Raw genomic sequence first — 24,247 nt, 5'->3', positions numbered from 1 at the left:
AAAACCTATACTCCCAGGAGTTGGGCACTATATACATGGAACTTTGTGTTATATAACCTTCATTGTTAATGAATGATCAGATTGTACTAATTCTTTTTCTGTAATCTGATGTACGTATTATATTAGCAGCAGCAGCAGCAGCAGTAGTGAAGTAGTAGTAGTAGTAGCAGTAGTGGTAGTAGTAGAAGTAGTAGTAGTAGTAGTATAGTAGTAGTAGAAGTAGCATAATCATCATCATCATCATCGTTATCATTATTATAATCGTCTTAATCATAAAGAAAATCAAAATTACGTTTTGATTGGAATAAACGTGGGAAATTTGGCAAAAAAATGTTTTTCCGTGTGGTACATAGTGTCTATAGGTGTGAGGTGTTTCTTTCTCTGGGTTGTTTAAAGGTTCAGTACGTGCCCGAGTACGTGACACGTGGGTTGTTCGACGATCATTTTACCTTGCTATGGTATCTGATAATATGATTAGGAAGGGGGCGTTTTTAAGTTCCTGCTCGGTCGATCCTCCAATTTGCACGTCACTGATTTGAACAATTCTTTCTTTTTCCTTTACGGTTGAAGCCTATACCTTTGAGGTGGGGTTATAAAGAAGAACATTGTGTGTGGGTGTGTGTGGGGTGTGTATGTGAAAAAGAAAGATAGGGAGGGGAAGGGGTAGAGACAGAGAGCCTAAAGGAGGGAGGGGAGCGATATTATACAGAGAGAGAGAGGGACAAATGGGAAGGGGTGTGACGAGAGAGAGAGAGAGAGAGAGAGAGAAATAAAAAAAAGAAAGGGCAGGGGGAAGAGCGCAAGGGGGGTTGGTAAATGGCATTTTACATCACAATATGTTTTATGATTCGGTCACATATACATTAGAAAAAATCACACACCTTTTTATTACTACATACAAGTGTCATACTGCCTTTGTCCTGGATTTTTTTTTATCATACTAAATGTCAAGGATAAAATGCGGAGGATGGCTATGAAATCTCTCAAACATACGACTCTGAACGTGATTTAAAAACAGGGTCAACCTCCCACATAACAGATCGAAATTGAAAAACATTTGAGAAAATAATTATTAGAAATACAGTCATATAGTATTATTATGTTCGAAATAATTACAAATAGTTTCAATCGAAATTCTAATATAATTTTTAACCCGTAAATGTCACAGAAGTGGTTCAACAGAAACTTGACTTATAATCAAGACTTTAGCATGTTGGTCGCGTGTAACCATTAATGATTAATAAATAGAAACATAGACAATCATAAGATAAATGCATGGTTAGAAAGATAAATGAAAAATATCAATCAATCAATTTATTGATAAATAATAGTGTGTTTCATTTAACCTCCAAAGGAATTGGATATTGTCACCCTGGTCTTAGCCGCTAACTTTTCTTTTCTTACAAGTGCACAAGCATTTGATGGAATGAATTCCTGTACTGCCATGACTGCCAGGTACGCATTCACCTTACCTGGGTCGAGTGCGTCATAATGTGGATCAATTTCTTGCTGAAGGAAATTACGCCATCTCAAATGAAGGGAAGAATGAAATATGACCACAAGCTGGAAACATATATTGGTATGTGAATTTTGGACGTGTGAAAGGAAGAAGTACGCTCAAATCCGTATTCCATGTTCGCTGATGGAAGTGACGTCATGAGTATTTGACGTACTAGAGTGGGTGGACGGATGAAAAAAAGAGAACAAGAAAACACCTCCCAAACAACTTTTGAAACAGTCAACCAAGGCTATTCTTGACGACCTTTGCGCCTTTTAACTCGCGAGCGTTGTCGTTGACATATTAGCCGAAAACGGTTTCTTTAGAATCATAATAAATTACCCTTGACTTGATTTAACCTTTCTGGAAGTACTTGAACTCATTTCAAGGAAGTGACAGTAAAAGAGATCAAGAAGGAATTAAAACCTTTAAGTAATCTAGGAATTTTTAATTACAGGTCGTAACTCAACAACTGACAAGCAGTTAACTTGCTTTTGAAAATAAAGCACAGAAATGGAGAAATGAATTCCAAATTGTGATAGATTGACATTATCAGATTTAACCCGTTTCCTTTCCTTTTTTTTCCTCTCTCCTTTTTTGTGTTTTATATTTATTCATTTTTATTTTAATTGATTAAAACAACTTTTATTTATTCATTTACTTATTCATAGGGTATAGGGGTCGAAAGCCCAAAGCCCCTCCCCCCTCAACCTATACACCAGTACTGATTGGCCAACGGGTATCTACAGACATAGACTATATCCTGAAATTTTCAGCCTGTATCAAAAAGAAAACAAACACATTTATATTTTATTTTTATCAAAATAGATTTTCATGTTGAAGCACAAAAATTTTCATCTCTTATCCTCCGCATCACAACTGTCCAAGGGCTTACGCATTTCGATAACTTAGTGATGATAGTGATATACTAATTTGGAACACCGGAGGGCATTCCCCGTGGGATTTTTTTTTTCAAAATGGAAAATGCACTTTTTTTCCAAAATGAAATGTGCCCTGTTTAAAAATGAAATACCCCTTTTGAAGTAAAACAAATCACATTTCGTTTCGGCTCGCATCAATCATTGTATAGTAAGGCACTCGTCCTGTGCATCGTTACCAAAATGCAGTCCAGTTTTCAGGTTGGAATATTACAAATTTTCAGCTCGCGCTTCGCACTGGCATTATTCGATTGGTGAGATATTTCTCCTATTCTTGAGTCACTAATGCTGTCTTTCAGTCAGGTTCTTTTTCTGGTCAGTATATTAAAAATTTCAGCTCGCGTCTTTCGCGCTCGCGTTAATTCTTTTGATAGATATACATTTTTTCATAATTAAAAAACTGCTCGGAATATTACATGAAATGTCCAAAAGTTTGAGCTCGTGATTCGCACTCACAACATCTCACCAGGATGCCCTTTCAACAGTAATCAGCGCCATAATAGGCCCAAAAGCGAGTTTTACAACTAAAGATTTGAAAAGTTTTCCAAACCGCGAACGAGCGTATAGAAACCGAAATATATATCTTTTCAATCAGATATCAATTAAATATAAGCGCCCTTGTTTTGCTTTGCCCCCCCCCCAAAAAAAAAAACACACACACACACAACGAAAGTACGTTCCGCCGTCCTTGGGGCGCGGAGTATCAAAACTAAAATTTTCAATTTATCTATTCCAATCCTAGAAATATAATCCTGCGGTATCCCCTTGAAGTTTGGTTGGTGAGAAAATCATTACAGAATTCAAACTGTGACTCAACAATCTACACAGGCAGTGCATGGACAGCTGTACTGTGAAGATAATAGCACGTAATCTCTGTCAAAATCAATCCGACATGACAAGTTTGGGGAACAATAACCTGAGTCATCATAAACTCGTTATGAACCTGAAAAATTCCATAATATTGTCTAATTTGATTTCGAAGGGAGGGGGGCATAGAAAATTCCGCAAAGAGAGGTGACTATACGAACTATTGGAACATACTCCAGCATCATGAGTGAAAAAAAGATATCTCAACGAAGTGTTTCTTATTTCTGTGTCAGCTGAAAAATGCACAGGTAAAATCATTTTTCTGAGCATACTTGTATGGAAGTTATTTCACATGACATGAGGAGCTGCTCGCAGGTGACGTTATGTTTTTATTATTTTATTTTATCTAACCGAATTTGACGTAGGGGTTTACTTCCCCTTCAACGAACATATATTTTTTTCTTCTAAATTCAATTGGAAAATAATTATTAGAAATACAGTCATATAGTATTATTATATTCGAAATAATTACAAATAGTTTCAATCGAAATTCTAATATAATTTTTATCCCGTAAATGTCACAGAAGCGGTTCAACAGAAACTCCTCGATGTGGACTTCGAGACTTCAACATTGGGAGGGTTCACACAAAGTCAAATAGATCAATATGATTGGCAGTGGAGAACGGGAAGAAATCAGATGCATGTGAACGGCCCCGCGGTAGACCATTCAACTACCACGTCAGCAGGTAGGTCCGTTAACATTTTGTAAAACTTTTATTTTTATGTTCATATCTTCCATTTTCCAGTTGCAGTTAGCCGCTGTGGTTTATGATTATTATTGATTATTTCTGATTGTTAGATTAAGTCCAATTTAATTAACATTGAGCATTTATCATATTTTGACACTAAAGCAGCAGCAACTGCATCATGGGTACAGACGTACAGAGCTACGTACGATTATTTTGACAAGGGCGGGAAGGGGGTAGTCTGCAAGCTGTGACCCAAATTTGACACTTCAACAAATTTTTACCATGCATGTCTAGAGTGAAAAGTAGACTCCAAACTCTATATCAAATTTGGTAGAAGGAGCTGCAGTACATGGGTAAATCTAGGCTCAGTATATACCCCAGACTCTGAATTGTGCATTATCTGTGTAAAAATAACAGATGAATACAGATATTTAGGACTCATATTTAAACCATCTGGTTCCTTCACGGTAGCTATCAAACAGTTAATGTGAAAGCAAAGCCATTTTTTGTATCAGAAACACTGTACCAGACAAAAGAGTTGCAGCACTTCCACTTATAAAATTATATGACTCATGTGTAAAACCCATCCTATTATATTGTACTGAAAATTGGAGTTTACCAACGTTTTTACGTGAAGAAAAAAGAAATAGAAAAACTGTATAAATCATTTCTTCCTGAAAAAGATACATAATCAATAGTTAAAAACGGTTCTTGGCGTTCATATATCAGCAACTAATAGTGCTATTTTGGCCGAGTTTGGGCGATATCCCTTATATCTCTCAGCTTTAAAACATAGCATCGGATACTGGCATCACGTAATTTCAATAAAAGATAACAGTCTTGTGAAAAGAAAATATGTTTCGCTTCATTTTAATAACGCGGGTTTCAAAATTACATAGAATATTATTAAACAAATCGGTTTCCTTCATGAGTGTGAAAACCAGGGAACCTTCTCAAAAAGAGCACTTCTGAAAGCAATTATGAACAAACTCAATGATCGTTATATAATATCATGGAAAAACAGTCTCATCGATAACGTCCAACATTAACATTCCCATGACCAATGCAATAAACTAAGAACCTATAAAACATTGAAAAAGATTATAAGATTGAAAATTACCTACTATTAGAAATTGAAAAGACGCACATCGCTCATTTTTCAAAGTTAAGAATAAGCAATAGTAAACTTATGATAGAACAAGGTAGATATAATAGGATTGCTGTAAACGATAGAATATGCCCTGTTTGTACGACTTATGTAGAGGATGAAAATCATTTTTATTGTACACTGCAAGGCCCTCGAAGAACCCCAAAATGAATTATTTAACAACTTAAAGGAGGTGCTGCCGGATTTTATGAGAATAACTAACAAAAATAAATTCTTAGGTAGCAGTGACATGGATATCAGCAAAATATGTGTTATATGAATAAGTTACATATACGTGGAGAGATTGAGGATGCTTGAAAGAAAAATATTATGTTTATGTATTTGCATAGGTATGGGTGCATTATTTTTAGGTATATTATGTATGTGTGTGCATTATTTATTCATTGATATGTATCTCGCATCTAAAACTTTATCCAAGATTGCTTTTTTTATCCCTTGTTGTTACTACGTTATGCTTGTTATTTTTTATTTGTTTTGATGATGATCCTTCAATGTCAGGATTTTAAATCAATAAACTTTTGAATTTGAATTTGTCTGCAGACAAGGGGGGGGGGCAAGACAAGGAAATAATTGCCCCCTCATTTGCCTAGAACTTTGTTGAAATTGTGAAAAATGAAAATTTCAGAACGTCATAAATTTGTTATTTCACATGTATCAGATTTTTATGAACTTTTCCGCATTAAGCTTGTTTGGTGTTTTCTCTTTTCCTTTGTGAATAAAATTTTGTGTTGGAGGCCCCAATAAAAAAAAGTATATTAACAAGAAAACTTGGGTGGACGTGAACCTGAAGGAGATGCAATTCTATCTTCTAATCGCATACATATCGATCGAGGTACATGTATAATTTTGAATATGAAAGTTCAGTGATGTGCAACTTTCAAAACAAGCCAGCCGCGTATTACATCTCGAGATTATTCAACGGAACAAGATATCCAAGAATCCGTTCGACTCTTTGCACTCGAATCAAAATAAAAAGAGCGCTGCCAATTTTCGAGAGAAAATGACGAAATCTGTCGGAAGCAAGGGGTGAGAACATCATAGATTTTAAAGTAACAGTCATGGGGGTGGGGTCGTTTAAAGCTGCGCCAATGAACCCGCTTTAATGCAGTCTGCCAAATTTGGACTGGACACATTAAGATTATGGATGAGAATACCCTTGTATTTTTCAATGCATCTGGCGTGTGTTCCATGAAAGGACCTATCGGACGTTTCATCCGACAAGTCCCATCTCATCCGACAGTTGCCATAGGAACAGTGCCTCTCAGCCAATCAATATCGAGGAAAGATGTCAGATCTAACAACTTGTCGGATGAAAATATTGATGAAACGCTCCCCTGATGTTGATAGACCTTAACTTATAGAGAAAGGGGACTGACTTAATGTATGCAAGTGTCTGTAGATTTTGAGAATAATTATTGCTATGTCAATATGTAGGTGACTATCAAATTTGCCGCCAAAATTTACATGTGAAATAAGTTTGTTTCTAATTCATTAAGTTATCACATGACACGATTTTGAACAAGTTTTAAATTCTAGAATTGTTGTTACGTCAGGCTGTTAATTAAAGACCATTGATTAATAGATATTTCGGGCAGTCAACACGAGAGGTGTAAAGCGGACACCATAGTCGCACCCGAGTCTTGATTGAGACTAGTGGTTTAAAAGGAGTTCGCGGCTAGAGATCTGAAACACAAGGCCTCCCTTTCTTTAAATTAAGTGTCGCCTATTGTGATGGTTTGGGGGTGACGTTGGATTTGGAGAGATTGAGGATGTTGTGTAGTGCGACTAAGAGATGTCTTTGGCCACGTAACAAAATATTTGGGGCTTGTCCGAGAGTCGAACCCGGGACTTCATGTAAATGAAACTCAAGGAGTGGATTTATGTAGTAATCAGCGTTTATTGATGCAGATATTGGATAGAGATTAAAATTATTATTGAACTAAGTAATCATTTTTTAAATATCTTTTACAGGACATTTCATGTTCGTCAACACTGTAAGTTGGAGAAGCGGTAGTAAAGCGGAACTATACAGCCCCAACCTACCGGCCAGCGGTTCCAACCGCTGCGTGCGGTATTATTTCTACATGACCGGTATCACACCGGGGTCACTGACCGTCAGGGTCAAGTCAGGGACCGGTTACAATATGACGTCAGAGGTCGTAGGTCAACAAAGTGGTGATAAAGGTCAAGGCTGGCATCGCGGCATGGCTAGTTTACCGCCCATTGGAAAGAGCTACCAGGTAACAAAAACACACACCTTGAATTACGGGAATTACTTGACTTGCGTGATAATGCAAAGGAGGATACACAGCAAAACTGTGGTGTTAACCGGTGTACATAGAGGACCACACCGGTTATTTTACACCGGTGTTAAATCGGGGGTGTTAGTTTTACACCTATATGTGTTATTACAACACCTTTTGCTGTTACATTTACACTCTTTGGTGTTATGTTTAATCTCTAGGGTATAATTTTAACACCTCAGGGTGTGGTCCTCTATAAACACCAATTGGTGTCAGTTTTTACACCGCGGTTTTTACAGTTTAATAGACCAATATTAAAAGCAATATAAAATACATTTTTGGAATCCTATGTTATTATTTTACTATCAAATTATACGATTTTAGTACCATGAATGATACAGTTTTCCTTCTTGCTCAATGATAGGTCATGTATGACAGCATAAAAAACAACATTTTGTACGCTATTATAATGTTTTCCTACATTTTAAGTTCTACATTTTACGATGAAAAGTTTATTTTAGAAGAGAATTGTAATTCTGCTTGCACACGCTATTAATAAAAAACAATTGAATATTAATAGTCAACACTAACTATTCAGATGGGGGGGGGTGGCACTTGGGGGCACATGACCTTCACAATTAGACGACAAAGAAAACAGAGGGCCCACAGGGAAAATGGCACATATTATGACATCTATTTTCTGAATATCAGGTCCCATGAGAAAAGTTATCACACCAACGGATTTCATTTTAAAAAGTCAGAAATTTTGGTCGCCCGCTCGTGAATATTAAATTGTCTCAAACGCCATGCAGGTTAATGTGTCCGTTAAAATCTTTGACGTTGACATTTCATTTTTTTATATACTGACTGTATGATTTAATATCAGTATTTATCTTTGATTTTTTTCTCCATCAAGAATTATAATGGTGCTGCAATGCTACAGATTCTTCCAAGTTTGATTTGAAAAAAAAAATCATTTCACATGTTTATTTACCAGATAACATTTGAGGCGACTAGTGACAGTACAATCGGAGGGGAAATCGCCATTGATGATGTTGAGGTTCTCAATTCTTCCTGTCCGAGCGGTAAATTTGGTTTTGTTTTGAATTTTCAAAAAGCGAAAAGACATTGGGTTATTACGGTATATAAGTGCATCTTAAATTAACCTACTACATCTTCCTTCAAATATTCATGATTTTATACGATTTCAATTTAATCTTGTGATAGATCGAGGGAATGATTTGAACGAGTTATCATACAAAATGACCAATGCAATCAATCGCAGAAATCATCCCTATGCACGATTAATTGCCAAACCTTATGTTACGACGCCTTAAACAGATGTCACACTACAATTCACTGATGAATTGTCATTATTATAAAGGACTAAAAGTATATTTATGTCACAAGTAGCTCACCATCATTTTAAATCAGATTACGGATTTCTTCAAAAGTGCAATCATTTTATTTTAATTTTCTCCCCAATTAACTTGCTAAATATATGAACATTTCAACGGTGTAAATCCAGCAGGGAATCTAACTTGTTCTGGGTCAGCCCATAACAGTTCGTTAATATCCCCCTTTTTTTCTTTAGACGAATTTCAGTGTTCTTTTGAGAGTCCGGATCTTTGCGGGTTCATTCAAGATCCGACCGATGATGGTAACTTGGTGTATTCGAACGGAAAGACAGATAGCTTCTATACAGGACCCTCGTTTGACCACACCTTCCAAAATTCTTCAGGTAAGGATCGCAGAAATTGGGTGGAGAACAGGGGGGGGGGGGGGGAGGCATGAGAATTGAAAGACAGATAGATTCAAGCATGCAGGATACTCGTCAGGTATGGATCGAGGGGGTGGGGAGCCGCAATTGGAAGGAACTAATGTGAGGAGGAAGGGGGAGGGGACTTTGCGCATACAAACGGAACGAAAGATAATGGACGGGGGGGGGGGGGTGAGGAGAGAGCAAGAACTTTTGGGTCAGGTGAGAGAGGTAAAAGAGAAAGATGTGAAGAGGGAGAAAAGGGGAACACAACGTGTATCATACTGATAATATAATATCATAATCAAAGTGGTGCAAAGTTTTATTACGTATACGTGTTCCAAATTGATAATAATAACTGAATCTTGTCAGTGAGCCGCAATCAGCAATTTCTCAAGTCATCATCATGCTAGTAATGAAGCAATGTTATACACAATAGATATAGAGTTAAACAATAATACACTAAATTACACACACTGAAATGATCATTACCTCGTACGGCTGACAGAAGGGCGCACGCACTATAACTTTCTTTTCACACGGTAAAAAATTGCAATTTGAATGATGATTCCAGTGAAAAATAATGCTAATGACAAATATTTAGCACGTGTGAAACCAAACTAGAACATGATCAGAATGACGAACGCTAATCACAGTCACGATTGCAATAGCAATCATCATTACAATGATGAATCAAGGTTCACGTGTGAAAAGGCCCTAAATCCCATCTAACCTATAAAATATCGACTTATTTCAGACCAAACTTGAATGAGGGGATGATAGGACTTTTACAGTTTGGCGTCAGTTTCGTTTGTATGGATGACTGTACCTAGAGACATAACATCCGACGAAACACCTGTTCCAGAATATCACTATCCGGTCATTTACCTTTATGTCAGCAGCTCTTTAAGAAATAGAAATAACACAGTAACTAACCAATATCATGAGGACACTACCATTTGGAGAAAAAATGAAGAGAAAATGCATATTTTTTTAGCGATAAGGGGATTTCAAATATCCACAGCTATTTAGATTCATTGTAATTTTTCTTCAATTTTTCACTATAATTGCTTCAACGCTTCCAACCGAAATCCACCATCTGTACAAAACGTGGTTTTGTATTTGATTCATGGAAAGAGTGTAAATCAAATCATCATGAGAGGAGTTGATGCAGAGGTGCGAGCTCGGATGAAACCTATCGGATGGTGACGGTAAGATCAATCCCAGGTTATATGATGTGTAAAAACTCAATTGCAGACAAACGCACACATGTTAAATTCAGGAACTGTGGGAATACTACCGATCCCTCACAGTATCACTATCCAATCTTTATGTTACAGGGCATTATGTATTCATGGAGGCCACGCCCCTCGGACGTGACCAGAAGGTCCGGCTCATCACCCCCACCCTACGAGGTGTCCCTTCCGACCAGGAGGCCCATTGCCTGGTGTTCTGGTACCATATGTTTGGCATGGCCGTTGACTCATTGGCTGTCTATCTCCTGGATGCCACGAAGCAGGTGTCCACATTGGAATCCACAGAACCCCAATGGATCCTCAGAGGCAACAGGGGCAATCTCTGGAGGGCGACGGAAGTGTCCATCACCATGCGAACTGATTACAAGGTAAAGATCACTGTGATTGTCGAAGATAAAGCAGGCTCATTCTGGTGAAATAGGTAGAAGGCCATTTCCGAAAGCCCTGGCTGGAACTCACAACGACTACCTTTTTCAGAATCTCTACCGATCATCACAGAAGTGATTCCTGGCATGAGATATCTTTACGGGGGTGTAAGATGAGCCAAAACAAAGGAGGCCGTAAATCTGATAGTGTCATCCATTTGGGATCGACGAATTCCCACTTCCCCTTAAAACCACACTTCTGTTGGGAACAATGTCAAAGTCGTCAACAAATCAAGTCATTGTAGCTGATGCTGCAGTCAGACCAATGAAACCGACTCCAAACCAATCGATGGTCTATACATGGTAATACCTTATGAATTTATGTCGGTGTGCAGGGTTTGGTTTCACCGGTATAACTGATGCATGGCAGTGGATAATTCTGGGATCATAAATAAACTACAAGATATACACAACTTGGAGTCTTCGTAAAGACAAGGAAGACAAGAAAGACAGAATGTCAAACTCACAGAATTGTATACATCTCTATGGTTAAACAATAACACCAAGAAGGATAAAAAGCAAAAGGATATAGACTGCCGAAAGTTACAATTTTATCAAAGAGTTAATATCACAGGGCTCGCAGCGATCCTTTTTTTGTTTTGGCAAATATAGGCCACTGTGCATTTGAAATAAAAGCGGTATGTCAAACACTGTCTTCTTAAAAAAATGAGGTGTTAATTTCTAATTCTAGGTGTAAATTTTTTTCTTACTTTCTTTGGTTTCAGATTGTCTTTGAATTTTCTCGAGGAGTTCGGTACGATGGGGATATAGCTATCGATGACGTCATGGTGACATCATATGCCTGCCCTGGTAACCGTAAGTAGGAAACAAAAACCTTTCGTATTTTTTTCACGAAGTAGATGTAGCTAAGTCTAAGTATATCATTCTATTCAAAGATAAGTTTGAAATACTACCGGTGTCTTATAAGCGAAGGTATTGAAGAGCAATATTGACAGGGGAATATAATCTTGTTACTGTGATATAATTCCAAAATATTCAACATCAACAGATCTTAAAGATTATAGGATCACAGAGAAATAAAATCAATAATGAGATTTTGAAGCGAAAAATAAATGACATTTACTACCATTTTCTTATCAACGTGTCACATGCTGCCCCATGCCAATGTTGTGTTACACATGCTTGTAGGTTCCTCCATTAGGGCAAGGCCAATCTATTTCCACCCCCTCATCGGGCGTGCCAAAATTTCGCCAATGTAGTCCTTATTAGCAGTTCTTCCTACTCTGTCTTCGTAATCTTCCTTACACATATCACTAAAAATCCCGACACCTTTCTTCAATCAGATGTCTACGCAAACGTATCGAGTGTCTCATGCGAGTTCGAAGAGGCTGATATCTGTCACTACGTCCAGGATAGGACAACGGACACCGAGGATTGGCAATGGGGCAACGGACAGACCTATGTCGATTTCACTGGCCCAAGCGTGGATCACACCCGAGGCGACGAACTTGGTAAGGATATCTGTGTTTGGACTCTTCTAAACATTCGTGTAATTTCATGAAAACTATGACCCATAGTACTGAAATTTTGTGAGCAGACGAAGGTTTGGGGGTTGAATCCCAGTTAACGCACAATAGCCCGTCATTCCAAGCACAGTTTTGCAAAAACGCTCAAACGCCTGTAAATATGATGGCGATATTATTTATTAAATCGGAAATCCGAACGATATTATTTGTGCCTAATCATACATCCATCTTCAACAATGAAGTAGGCCTATGTCTAATATTTGTTTTTTCCCCCCCAAGGGACTAAGCTTCGTCCTGGTAACTTAGCTGCTGATGGATGTTTTCCATCGAAATATTGCATTTACGACAACGACAGATTTAACAGTAGGCCAATAAAAAAAATCCAATGTCTATTCTTGCTTTCTAGGTGCGTTATTTCCAACGTAGGCTACTTTTGTCTTTGAATTATTTCTTCCAGGTTTTTATCTCTTCTTTGAGAGATCCGTGGGCGGAGGAGACGACGCGCGCATCTCGTCGCCTCCTATCCAGCCGCAGAGAGCGTCATCCTGTGTCGAGTTTTGGTATCACATGTACGGCACAGACGTAAACGCTCTAATCGTATACATCAACCGCCTGGACGGAGACTTTCCAGACAGACAGGTTTGGAACATGACGGGGAATCAAGGAGATAGGTGGCACCGAGCAGAGCTGATGGTTCCGGCATCTCTCTATCCGCTTCATGTGAGTCTCGATGGATGACTCCAAGACAAATACGGATGTTTTATCCAACAAAGTCTGTTTCATCCCTCAGTCGACATACTAAAAGTCAAACAGTTGTGCTTCATAGCCAATTAACCCAGATCAATCAACTTTTTAGACGTCAAAATTAATGTTGATGAAATAAAGCTAACCTAGGGGTTAATAATCTAAGCCCTCCATGCTCTTGAACCATTTTCTGTTATTGATGAAGTAAATTTAAAAGACGTAGCGCTAAAAAAGAAATCCACCCCCCTTACCGCCCCCGAAAAATGTCTTGTAATGCCAAATAGGCGACGATACTGAATATAGGCCCTATGAATTTTCTTCTTGACCCTCAACTCATGACATGTTCTGATTGACTTTATGCACACGACACGTTCTGATTGACTTCATGCACAACTGGTGACCCCTTCTTGTCTTATTTGTTTTAACGAATTAGATGTTAACCATTTGCATCAATATGAATGATTCTTCGTAGCCACTATAAGAATGATAAGGTTGAATGTCTTAACCGTCACAAAACTCATAGCAATAGGCATAGTAGACGTAATAGTGAATATCAAACTAATTGCCTACATATTGTAGCCACTCTAATGTCTTCTGTAATGAAGATTACAGAAATACAAATGCCATTTATCTTATCGAGTATTATACTCCTTTATCTAGTTTGACATTGAATGTACAGTGAAACTAAATGGCACTTCTGAAATAAAACAAATAATCTATCCTGGGTTTTTTCTTCATATATTTCAGCTTGTGTTCCATGCTTTTGGTGGTACTCAATTCAGGGACAACATTGCTATAGATGACATCAGACTTTTTGAGAGTGCCGAATGCCCTGAAGGTATAGCCAATTATGTTTGTATTAAAGCAGATGGATAATATGTTTGCTTAAATTAATTATTTAATTCAATACATAAAAATGGAATCTCAAACTTGTTTACGTCAGTTACATTGACAAAACATATAGCTTCACATTATACCTCGGATAAATAAGATATTGTACAAAGATAAAACCAATATCAGACTTTGTATCCAAACATTCCATTATAATTCAAAAAGAGGGTGATGAAAAAATAATACCAAAGAAAACATTTAACATCTTTTAAAAGGAGATAAACTTGAAAAATGTCTAGATATGCACAGGGCGAAAATAGTCAGCTCTAAACAAATAATGATAACAAACATTTTACACTTTTGGTTCATAAAATTTTAAGGAAATAGTCAGCTCTAAACAAATAATGATAAACATTTTACACTTTTGGTTCATAAACTTTTAAAAGAAAGGAGGATCTACATTGTATTGATAGTAAAAAATATCCTTTCTTCTTTCGTCTCAAGTATCCCCGGACACACCGATTGACGAGCCAATCCCTCCCCTTGTAAGAAGCGTTGCGTGTACGTTCGAGCAAGGATTCTGTAACCTCACCCAGGAGAGTAACGATGTTTTTGATTGGACGCTTGGGCAGGGGACAGACGCGAACCAGGAAACCGAGAACATGATAGACCATACCTACGCGAATACCACGGGTGAATGTCATAAACCAGATCTTATAATTTTATGTTTTAGTCCTACTTCATCACATAATTTCTATATTATATAGGAATGTAACATGGCGAATCTCATCTTTTTGATAGAAACGCCATTTCAGCTAAAAGCCCATCTAGAGCTTTGGTAGAATGTCAGTAATGTGAATCATACACGGATTATCATATTAGCAATCCAATATGATAATAGTGAAGTGGTCATTAGATTTTTCTCTCTTTTTTTGCCATTAGAATAATTTGAATTTGGCATCTAGCACCCTCTCTCAGTAATGTTTTTTTTAATTTAAATTCTAAAAAGGCTCTTGAGCACTTAGTTTACAAATTTATGGAATTACAAAAAGGAGAGAAGCTATTTCAGGTGCAGTATATTGGATCGTGATGGAAATAAAGGAGCAAAAGTTTATAAGATAGCAGACATTATTTTCTGACAGACTTCGAGAGATAATAAAATATGAATACGTATATCTCTTTTGATTTGTTTCAATCAATGTCCTTTTCATTTTTCTTTAGGAACATACGCGTACATTGATACATCAAAGCGTTTCTTGAGGACCAACGACAAGGCACGCCTAAAATCACCCCTCATCGCTCCATCCCAGTATCCGCGTTGCTTCACCTTTTATTACTTTATGGCCTCAAAATATGCCGATTTTCTCAATGTGTATATCGTTCCGTACGGCGGAACTGAAACCTTTGACCCACAGTTTGTGATATACGGGAAACAGGAAGCAAAATGGTTGAAAGCTACGGTGGCTATCGAACCGTCTAGGACCACAGCTGTCTACGTAGGTATTTAAGGAATGAAGTTGTTTTCTGTCATTTTCAGTTTTCTTTTTCATCACTTCCCCCTTTCCTATCATCAATTCTTTATAACCAACATAATTTAATGTTTATGATGACTAATACCATTATAATCATCATCATCACTACCATCACCAATATCATCATCATCATCATCATCACCACTACCACCACCATGCACCACATTCATCATAACCAGCGTCCTTCACCTCTTCATCACCATTGATAATACCCCCTCCTCGTCATCATCCTCATCACAATCACCACATCACCAAACCTTCACTGGCATCATCAATGTCACCATTACAACCACAATCTGCAGTAGATGGTAACTTATTGGTAACCTATCACAATAATGCACGTTCATCATCATCATCCTCCTCATACACCTCTTCCTCACCATCCATATAACCTCTTCCTCAACATGATCTCCATTATCATCATGATCATCATCATCATCATCATCATGATCATCACCATAATCATCATGATCATCATCATGATCATCACCAAAATCAGGATCATCGTCATCATCACCTTCCTCCCCTCCTCTTAATGAGTATCGCCAAACCTTTATCTCCAACATCATTAATATTATCACAATCACAATCTACAGTAGATTGTAACTTATTGAGAACAATCAAAAGTACACATCATCAATATCACCACTACAACCACAATCTGCAGTAGATGGTAACTTATTGAGAACTTCACAATCATGCAAGTTCATCATCATTGTTATCATCAGCATCACCATCATCCTCCTCCTCCTCCACCTCATTATCTTTCTCATCACAATCACCCCACCACCAAAACTTTTATTTCTGTCAACATCAATATCACTTCAACAACCGCAATCTGCAGTAGATTGTAACTTATTGAGAACAACCAACTTCATCATCACCATCATCATCATCGTCGTCATCATATTCATTTTTGTCTCGCTCACCAGAGGTGAAGGCGAGACTTAGGGATCCAAATGTCGTCCGTCGTCCGTCCGTCACAAATCTAATGACACATAACTCCACAACCGTAAGGTGCTTTTCAACCAAACTTGGATGGTAGATGGACTTGGGGGACCTGCATGTTATGCTGCAGTTGGAGGTCACATGGTAAGGTCAAAGGTCATTTTCAGGTCAACGTTAAAGTTTACATGCAAGACTCTCTTATGACACCTAACTCCGCAACCGTAAGGTGCTTTTCAACCAAACTTGGATGGCAGATGGACTTGGGGGACCTGCATGTTATGCTGCAGTCGGAGGGCACATGGTAAGGTCAAAGGTCATTTTCAGGTCAACGTTAAAGTTTACAACCGTAAGTCGCTTTTCAACCAAACTTGGATGGTAGATGGACTTGGGGGACCTGCATGTTATGCTGCAGTCGGAGGTCACATAGTAAGGTCAAAGGTCATTTTCAGGTCAACGTTAAAGTTTACATGCAAGACTCTCTTATGACACCTAACTCCGCAACCGTAAGTCACTTTTCAACCAAACTTGGATGGTAGATGGACTTAGGGGACCTGCATGTTATGCTGCAGTCGGAGGTCACATGGTAAGGTCAAAGGTCATTTTCAGGTCAACATTAAAGTTTACAACCGTAAGTCGCTTTTCAACCAAACTTGGATGGTAGATGGACTTGGGGGACCTGCATGTTATGCTGCAGTCGGAGGTCACATGGTAAGGTCAAAGGTCATTTTCAGGTCAACGTTAAAGTTTACATGCAAGACTCTCTTATGACACCTAACTCCGCAACCGTAAGTCACTTTTCAACCAAACTTGGATGGTGGATGGACTTGGGGGACCTGCATGTTATGCTGCAGTCGGAGGTCACACGATAAGGTCAAAGGTCATTTTCAGGTCAACCTTAACGTTTACATGCAAGAGTCTCTTATGACACCTAACTCTGCAACCGTAAGGTGCTTTTCAACCAAACTTGGATGGTAGATGGACTTGGGGGACCTGCATGTTATGCTGCAGTCGGAGGTCACATGGTAAGGTCAAAGGTCATTTTCAGGTCAACATCTCAGTTTACGTGCAAGGCTCTTATGACAAGTGTTATTCCATCGTAGTTATATTACAATGAAGTTTCGATACAAATCTGTTGCGTGCCCTCGCAAATCACGATATTTCTAGTTATTTTCATAAGTGGGCGAGACACAAAATCGCTTTTGCCTTGTTTTGAATTTCTGTTATCGTCATCATATTCATCATCATCGTATTCCTCACCATCTACATCATTGTAATGATGATGATCATCATCTCTCACCATCATATTCACATCCATTATCATCCTCCTCACAATCACCCCACCACAAAAAAAAACACAATCTGCAGTAGACTCATCAATGACAATCATTTCCAAATGTAGATACTGCCATTGGCCTACAATGCTAAAAGGAAACACACACCATCAAACAAATTTCATTCACTGATATTTTCCTACTTACACTCGTATACTCTTTGCCATGATCTAACTTCATGCATGAAAACTCTCGTTCAGTAAAGAGATATGTAATTTGACTTCAGTGTAAATGTTCAGTACAACTTAATGTTTAGCATCAAAAGCCACTTGAACATGCAATTATATTAAACTCATGAGCTTCTTAAATAAACATTTTGGTATATTTGCAAGCTTAGATCCATTTTCTCATCAAACAAATAGTCAGCACAACCATATACTTCTTTAGTTCTACTCATGATTGACGCAATTGATTGGAAACATGAACCAAAAATAATGCAATATGAAATAGCCAGTGTTAACGAACAATGATGAACTTCTCTGTGATGTAATAATATATATTATTATGGATCCTTCAGTTTGGCTGAAATCCACCCCGTGACCAATCGTTTATTTTAACAAAAAAAATATAGGCTAATCAGTAATGGCTGGTACTAATGACTCTTTCTATTGACTGGTCATGGTCTAAAAAATATGGATAGTTTTCAAAGAACAAGGTTCTGCATAACTGTCTTCTAAAACACATAATAAACATCATTTTGCTCATACTACACAGACTTTGGAACAGTCCAAATGCCCTCAGCTACACCTCGCGGGACTGTTGCAACTGTTCGAAAGATACCTTGTGCTGATAATTCTTACCATTATCCTTAATGATATGTATTTTTAAAATATTATTTCCTAGGTGATCATCGAAGGTGTGATAGGACGGAGAGCAAATCAAGGGGACATCGCTATTGACGATGTCAGACTGGAAAATAATGGCTGCCAAATACCAGGTGATGAAAATATTATGACTTTGTCTTGTCAGGGATTAAATAGCTTGAAAGCGAAAGTTAGAATGTACCAATATCAAATGAATATGCATCACATCATCAGTGGCGGATATACATGTAGGATTTACAGAAGAGGTCGGGCAGGGGATGTTTTCAGAAAATATGTTGACAAGTATAGAGCCAACTCCAGGAAAAGAGCCCTTATCATAAATTAAAACAAAATAGTAATAGCTTCAGTACATCAACTTCGTTTTCCTGCAAGAAAAAGTAGAGAGAGGGAGGGGGTTGGGGGAGGAATTATATAAATTGAAAATAAGGCCAGTGAAAGGTTTTTTTTTAATTACATTAGTCTATTTATTCATTTCTAATCATTCAAACCAATACAGAAATAACACCAACAAATCTCCCGCTGACAGCTAACTGTGATTTTGAGCTTGATCGAGGCTGCGGCTACATCCAAGAAAAGACAGATAACTTTGACTGGATTAGACACCGAGGAAGAACCGAGACGTTGGATACTGGACCTCTAGTCGACCACACCAAGGGAACAGCAGAAGGTAATGCACTTTGCTCTCAGCCAATCAGGTGCAAGGATTTCAGTAGCTTGTAACAGCGGTCAATTGAAAATCACTGACAAACTGCTTTGTGAAATGCTTTGCTTATTCATACCAAGATATTGACATCCAGAGCAAGGCAATGGCTGAATACGATAACAATTTGGAAAATGGAAATAAACCTGTACATAAATTATACAAGATACCTGGAAAATACTTGCTCTAAATAAATAGATTGATGTTTATCATAAAAAGATTAAATCCCATCTTCTCTTTAAGATTCTGAAAATAAACAATGATATCAAGGTAAAAACATTAATAATAATGCAGGTGCTCATTGACCAAAGATAAATCACTTCAATATCACGACTAATTTAATTGATAAATTCCCCCAAAATCTAGTTTTATATCAGATTTTGTCATAATATTCTGAAAATATCATATTTCCCACTTTTTCCTTTCCATTTTCTTTTTCTCCTTTTTTTTCTTGGTAATTAAATTTTTGTGGGTCCATTGCCCCCTCCAAAGCCCCAATCTGAAAGCCAGTGGCAGGGGCCACGAAACCGGGGGGGGGGGGGGGGGCTTCAGCCCCTCTACTTTTTTCCAAACCCGGTACAAAAACGTAAAAATGACCATATGTTTGTAATTTTTAGCATGGTCAGCCCCCCACTTTGAAAACCGTTCCGCGGCCCCTGAGTGGGTTGTCCTATACAGGTGGTTACAAGACTTTGAGGTTTGGAATTCTACTCTGGTAAATTTCAGTCAGATTCTTTTCAGACATCCATATTGATGCTCCTTTTATCCCCGCATTTATATTCCACATAGGGTTTTATTTCTATGCGGAGGCATCCCAACCCCAGAGGCCCGGTGACCGAGCCGCCTTTCTCGTCCCACCCATTGATGGGAGGAGCCAACCTATGTGTCTCAGGTTCTTCTATCACATGAACGGCGTGGACACAGGATCCCTCAGGATCTCCATGGTGCTTCCCGGACACCAGACAGGGTCTACAGGGTTGGAGATCCTGAGGCTCTATGGTCAGAAGATGACGTCATGGTTACCGGCTAACATTGATGTTATTGAGGTCGATGGACCAGTCCAGGTGTGTTTCAGAAATATTTTAAAGGACCTTTACAATATTAAATTGCCCTCAAATGCCAAAATCAGAAAATTTGGTTGGTCGGTCATTCAATATTTATATACCCCATACCTTTACTTCTGCACTGCACAAAAAAAATAATGCATGGGATGATGTTTCTGCAGTCAAAACACATACATGTGTTTTTTAGAGCCAATGAAATACAAAGTCATCACCCAAATCTTTCTCACAAAACCATTTTTTGATAGGCAAAGAAAAAAAATAGTGTCCCTGTTTTCACATTTTATGTTTGGTTGGATGAGGGCAACAGAACAATTTTCAAAGCCTAATATGAAAAATTTATATATATATATATAAGGCTTAATATACAGATAATAAACATCATCAATGGCATTAGTTAGAAGGATACACACAAGTACCTTTGGAACAATTCTTAAATGCATGATGCAGAGCCAAGGGCATTTTAAATGTTTCAAAGGTTAAACGAGTGCTTGTAATTTTGCTAATGCCTGATCAAAAAGCATATTATATATTTTATGAATTAGTGATTTAGATTCTTGCTATTTGATAAACAATCCTCATCTCCAAACCATGACCGGTCAAATTTGTTTGCAATAACAGTAATTTTTAGTAGGTTATGAGTGTTTTACACATCCAAATCCATTCTTTTTCAGATAAGATTTGAGGCTGTCATCGGTAAATCATACCGCAGTGACATCGCCATCGATGACATCACTTTCCTACGCAGACCCTGCGATGGACTACCGAGTGAGTCTCTGTGCGACTTTGAGAAGGGCCTGCACGATTGCAACTACGAGGAAAGCGGAGGTCCCTCGATCTACTTCCAGTGGTCATGGTACGATTCAGCGACACCATATAGGCCTGCTCTACAGTCATTAGATTCCCTCACGGAAGAGGGCTCAAGAGGTACATACATGATTAGGAAAATGCTTCCTCTATAGGTTTCTAATTTTGTATCAAATTTCGACCATGAAAACACAGAAATTTGCATGATTATGCCCATGATGATTTTCATTCACAAAAACAACAAAAGACTCCATAATCTTAATAATAATAATAATAGGCATTTATATAGCGCCATCTATCTAGAAATATTCTATTCCGAGGCGCGTTTTTTAAAAATTATTATTATTACCCCGGCTTTAGCTCGAGCTGCCTCTCAGCGCTCATGCATTCAAGGAATTAATTCTACCGGGTACCCATTCACCTCACCTGGGTCGAGTGCAGCACAGTGTGGATAAATTTCTTGCTGAAGGAAATGACGCCGTGGCTGGGATTCGAACCCACGACCCTCTGTTTCAAAGTCAGAAGACTTATCCACTGGGCCACAACGCTCATCTTGGTTGGATTTTAAAAAATAATGAGGTCTCCGTAATCAAATAGCCCTTAACTTCAAGTCCTTAGCCAGGGAGAGGGGTTCAGTCAAACCTTACCCCCTAAAATTGTATAAGAGCAAGAACAATATGGGAGGAAAAGGAGAAAAGAAAGGAAGAGAAGGAATCAAACCCCCCTAATTGAAACTCATGCAGGGGTGGGAAACCTAACCATAACCCTAGGGAGCTGCAAATATAGATATATGCCTATCCAAGATTCAAGATTATTCTATTGGTCAATGCATGCATTCAAAAGAAATTTGGTTTCCAATGGCGTTAATGATAAGAATACACAAATATGAAAAATAGAGTATATCATAACATTGAAAATTGAACATAAATACAATTTTCTGCAATACCCCTAAGAATTCATAATGTATGTGGATGATGATAAAAGGTCAGTATACTGCTAAAACATCTTGTTCTTCAATAATCATCTCTTTCATATTCCATTCTCTCACACTCAGATTCTTTCCTGTTCATCATGGTTGGAGAAAATCAAATTTCTCCAGGCTCAACTTCAAACATATCAAGCCCTTTTCTTAACGGCGTCTCATTCCTCGGTCACTGCGTAGCGTTCAATTATGCCGTACTTGGAAGCGGCGAGCTACAGCTCTTGGTTTTTGTAGAGAGCGAGAGTGGAGCCTCACAACTCTTGGGAAAGCTTGATACGTCACAAAAGTGGAAAAGAGCTACGATACCGCTAGGAGCAGGAGAATATTACAATCCTTTTAAAGTAAGTAGAACATTAATGTTGCCCTACTGTTAGCCCAACATTCACATTTTATGCTGTAAGAATGAATATTTTAAAACTACTTGTGACTGAAAAGCAACTCCCGCAAAGGATTTGCAGGGTATCACGTTTGGCACACTGTTGTAAAAATTAGAAAGTCTGAGTTTGCTATTTTTTCCTTTATATTCATTCTTGTGCAAAGCAATAGCAAACTATCAAAGCTCCCAAAGTAATATTTATACTATCAACTGAAATAATTTATGATGAAAAATTCAAAGGAGAAATAAAATGTCTCTGAAAAAATCTCTTCACTTTAAAGATCACGATAACTTGCAAGAACTTGATGAAATATCTAATTACATCACATTAACTAGCGTTTAATTTCCTTTGTTTTCTTTTACAGGTCACATTTATGGCTCAACTGAATAATAAACATGACAGTGATATAGAAGTAATTGCAATAGATGACATTGCAATTACAGTAGGAGTGTGTAAAACAGGTAAATATTCTTGTCACCCATACCATCATGCATGCAAATTCATTTGTCACTACCAACAAAATTATTGATGACTACAAGTTTAGAAGTGTTACAGATGATGAAGAACAGCATGCTGGCTCACCAATATGTCACTTAGTATTCACACAGTTGCTGGAAAAATATAGGTCGTTAGTTCAGATTTGGAAGTCTCAATGTTGTTACAATTACAAAGTTGATAGCTATTCTATCTGATTTTGGAGAGGAGTAGTGGACACAAGCTACTTTAAATTATTATATGATTTATAGGGATACTGACCCAAACAAAAACTATATTTCAATTAAAGAGAAAATTCAGATGAGTAGGAAAATGAAAGTTTGAACAACATTAAAAAACAATGAAAAGTTTTGAATTACAATAAAAATCCTGGCGCATTGTCTTGCTTTTGCCATGCAGACGAGATAAACATCCAGAAAGAAAAGAGTCTGCCTTTTAAGAAAACTTATAATTTTGATACAAACATACACTTCACATCTTCATCAATTCACCAATCAGTCCAACATTCTCCCTGTTCATTTTTTAAAGGAAATGTTTTACAAATCGAAGGAAAGCATATACCCGTGCTTGCGCTATCACTTCTTCTGGTCATCTCTACCCTCGCGCTGATCATCGTCTGTTTCTTATGGATACGAAGACGACATCGGTCGCCATTTCCCGTCATGTTTCTACAACGACGCCAGAGCGATGAACACCCAATCACGATGTCGCTGGCCAACAACGATCATTCGACTTTAGATACGACAATGAGTGTGGATGAATACAGATCATGATAATAACTTATTAATAATAACAATTACATATTCAATGTGTGATTGTTGTAATGTTTTGTATTAATTGTAATTATTTTTTCTATGAGGAGATGAATATTTTAGATATTTTGGATAAAGTGCTGTAGATAGATGATTGTATATCAGATCATATAAGAGTATCTAAATTTGTCCTTTGTTATATGTATAAGAGTCAGTCCTCTTCAGAATTTGTGGTGTGATAGATTTACCAGCCTATAAAATAAAGAGCATTTTCTAATTAACATTGCTCATTTCTCACTTACAGAAGCTAAATGAACCAACAATTTATCTGTTTATAATAAAGATAGCAACAGCTGGATTTATATATTAAAGGTCAAGTCCACCTGAGAAAAATGTTGATCTGAATCAATAGAGAAAAATCAGACAAGCACAATGCTGAAAATTTCATCAAAATCGGATGTAAAATAAGAAAGTTATGACATTTCAAAGTTTCGCTTATTTTCAACAAAATAGTTATATGAACGAGCCAGTTA

General features: G+C 37.7%; 1 protein-coding gene across 1 annotated transcript in view; it reads left to right on the top strand.

The window, feature by feature from the left end:
• The window catches only part of LOC121415778 (MAM and LDL-receptor class A domain-containing protein 1-like), a 31,563-nt gene extending 7,577 nt beyond the window's left edge, over positions 1-23,986 (top strand). Inside the window, exons 2-19 of the mRNA XM_041609106.1 lie at positions 3,828-3,989; positions 7,132-7,400; positions 8,401-8,488; positions 8,998-9,144; positions 10,503-10,786; positions 11,569-11,659; positions 12,148-12,315; positions 12,788-13,050; positions 13,822-13,912; positions 14,410-14,598; positions 15,127-15,401; positions 18,560-18,653; positions 19,037-19,207; positions 20,030-20,304; positions 20,976-21,228; positions 22,163-22,431; positions 22,832-22,928; positions 23,491-23,986. Of these exons, the coding sequence (XP_041465040.1) occupies positions 3,828-3,989; positions 7,132-7,400; positions 8,401-8,488; positions 8,998-9,144; positions 10,503-10,786; positions 11,569-11,659; positions 12,148-12,315; positions 12,788-13,050; positions 13,822-13,912; positions 14,410-14,598; positions 15,127-15,401; positions 18,560-18,653; positions 19,037-19,207; positions 20,030-20,304; positions 20,976-21,228; positions 22,163-22,431; positions 22,832-22,928; positions 23,491-23,735 (3,431 nt within the window). The 3' untranslated portion in view covers positions 23,736-23,986. The remainder of the gene's footprint in view (positions 1-3,827; positions 3,990-7,131; positions 7,401-8,400; positions 8,489-8,997; positions 9,145-10,502; positions 10,787-11,568; positions 11,660-12,147; positions 12,316-12,787; positions 13,051-13,821; positions 13,913-14,409; positions 14,599-15,126; positions 15,402-18,559; positions 18,654-19,036; positions 19,208-20,029; positions 20,305-20,975; positions 21,229-22,162; positions 22,432-22,831; positions 22,929-23,490) is intronic.
• The last annotated feature ends 261 nt before the right edge of the window (positions 23,987-24,247 follow it).

The sequence above is a fragment of the Lytechinus variegatus genome, chromosome 5, assembly GCF_018143015.1.
Source record: "Lytechinus variegatus isolate NC3 chromosome 5, Lvar_3.0, whole genome shotgun sequence".
NCBI lineage: Eukaryota > Metazoa > Echinodermata > Echinoidea > Temnopleuroida > Toxopneustidae > Lytechinus > Lytechinus variegatus.
This window is presented reverse-complemented; position numbering and strand designations above follow the sequence as displayed.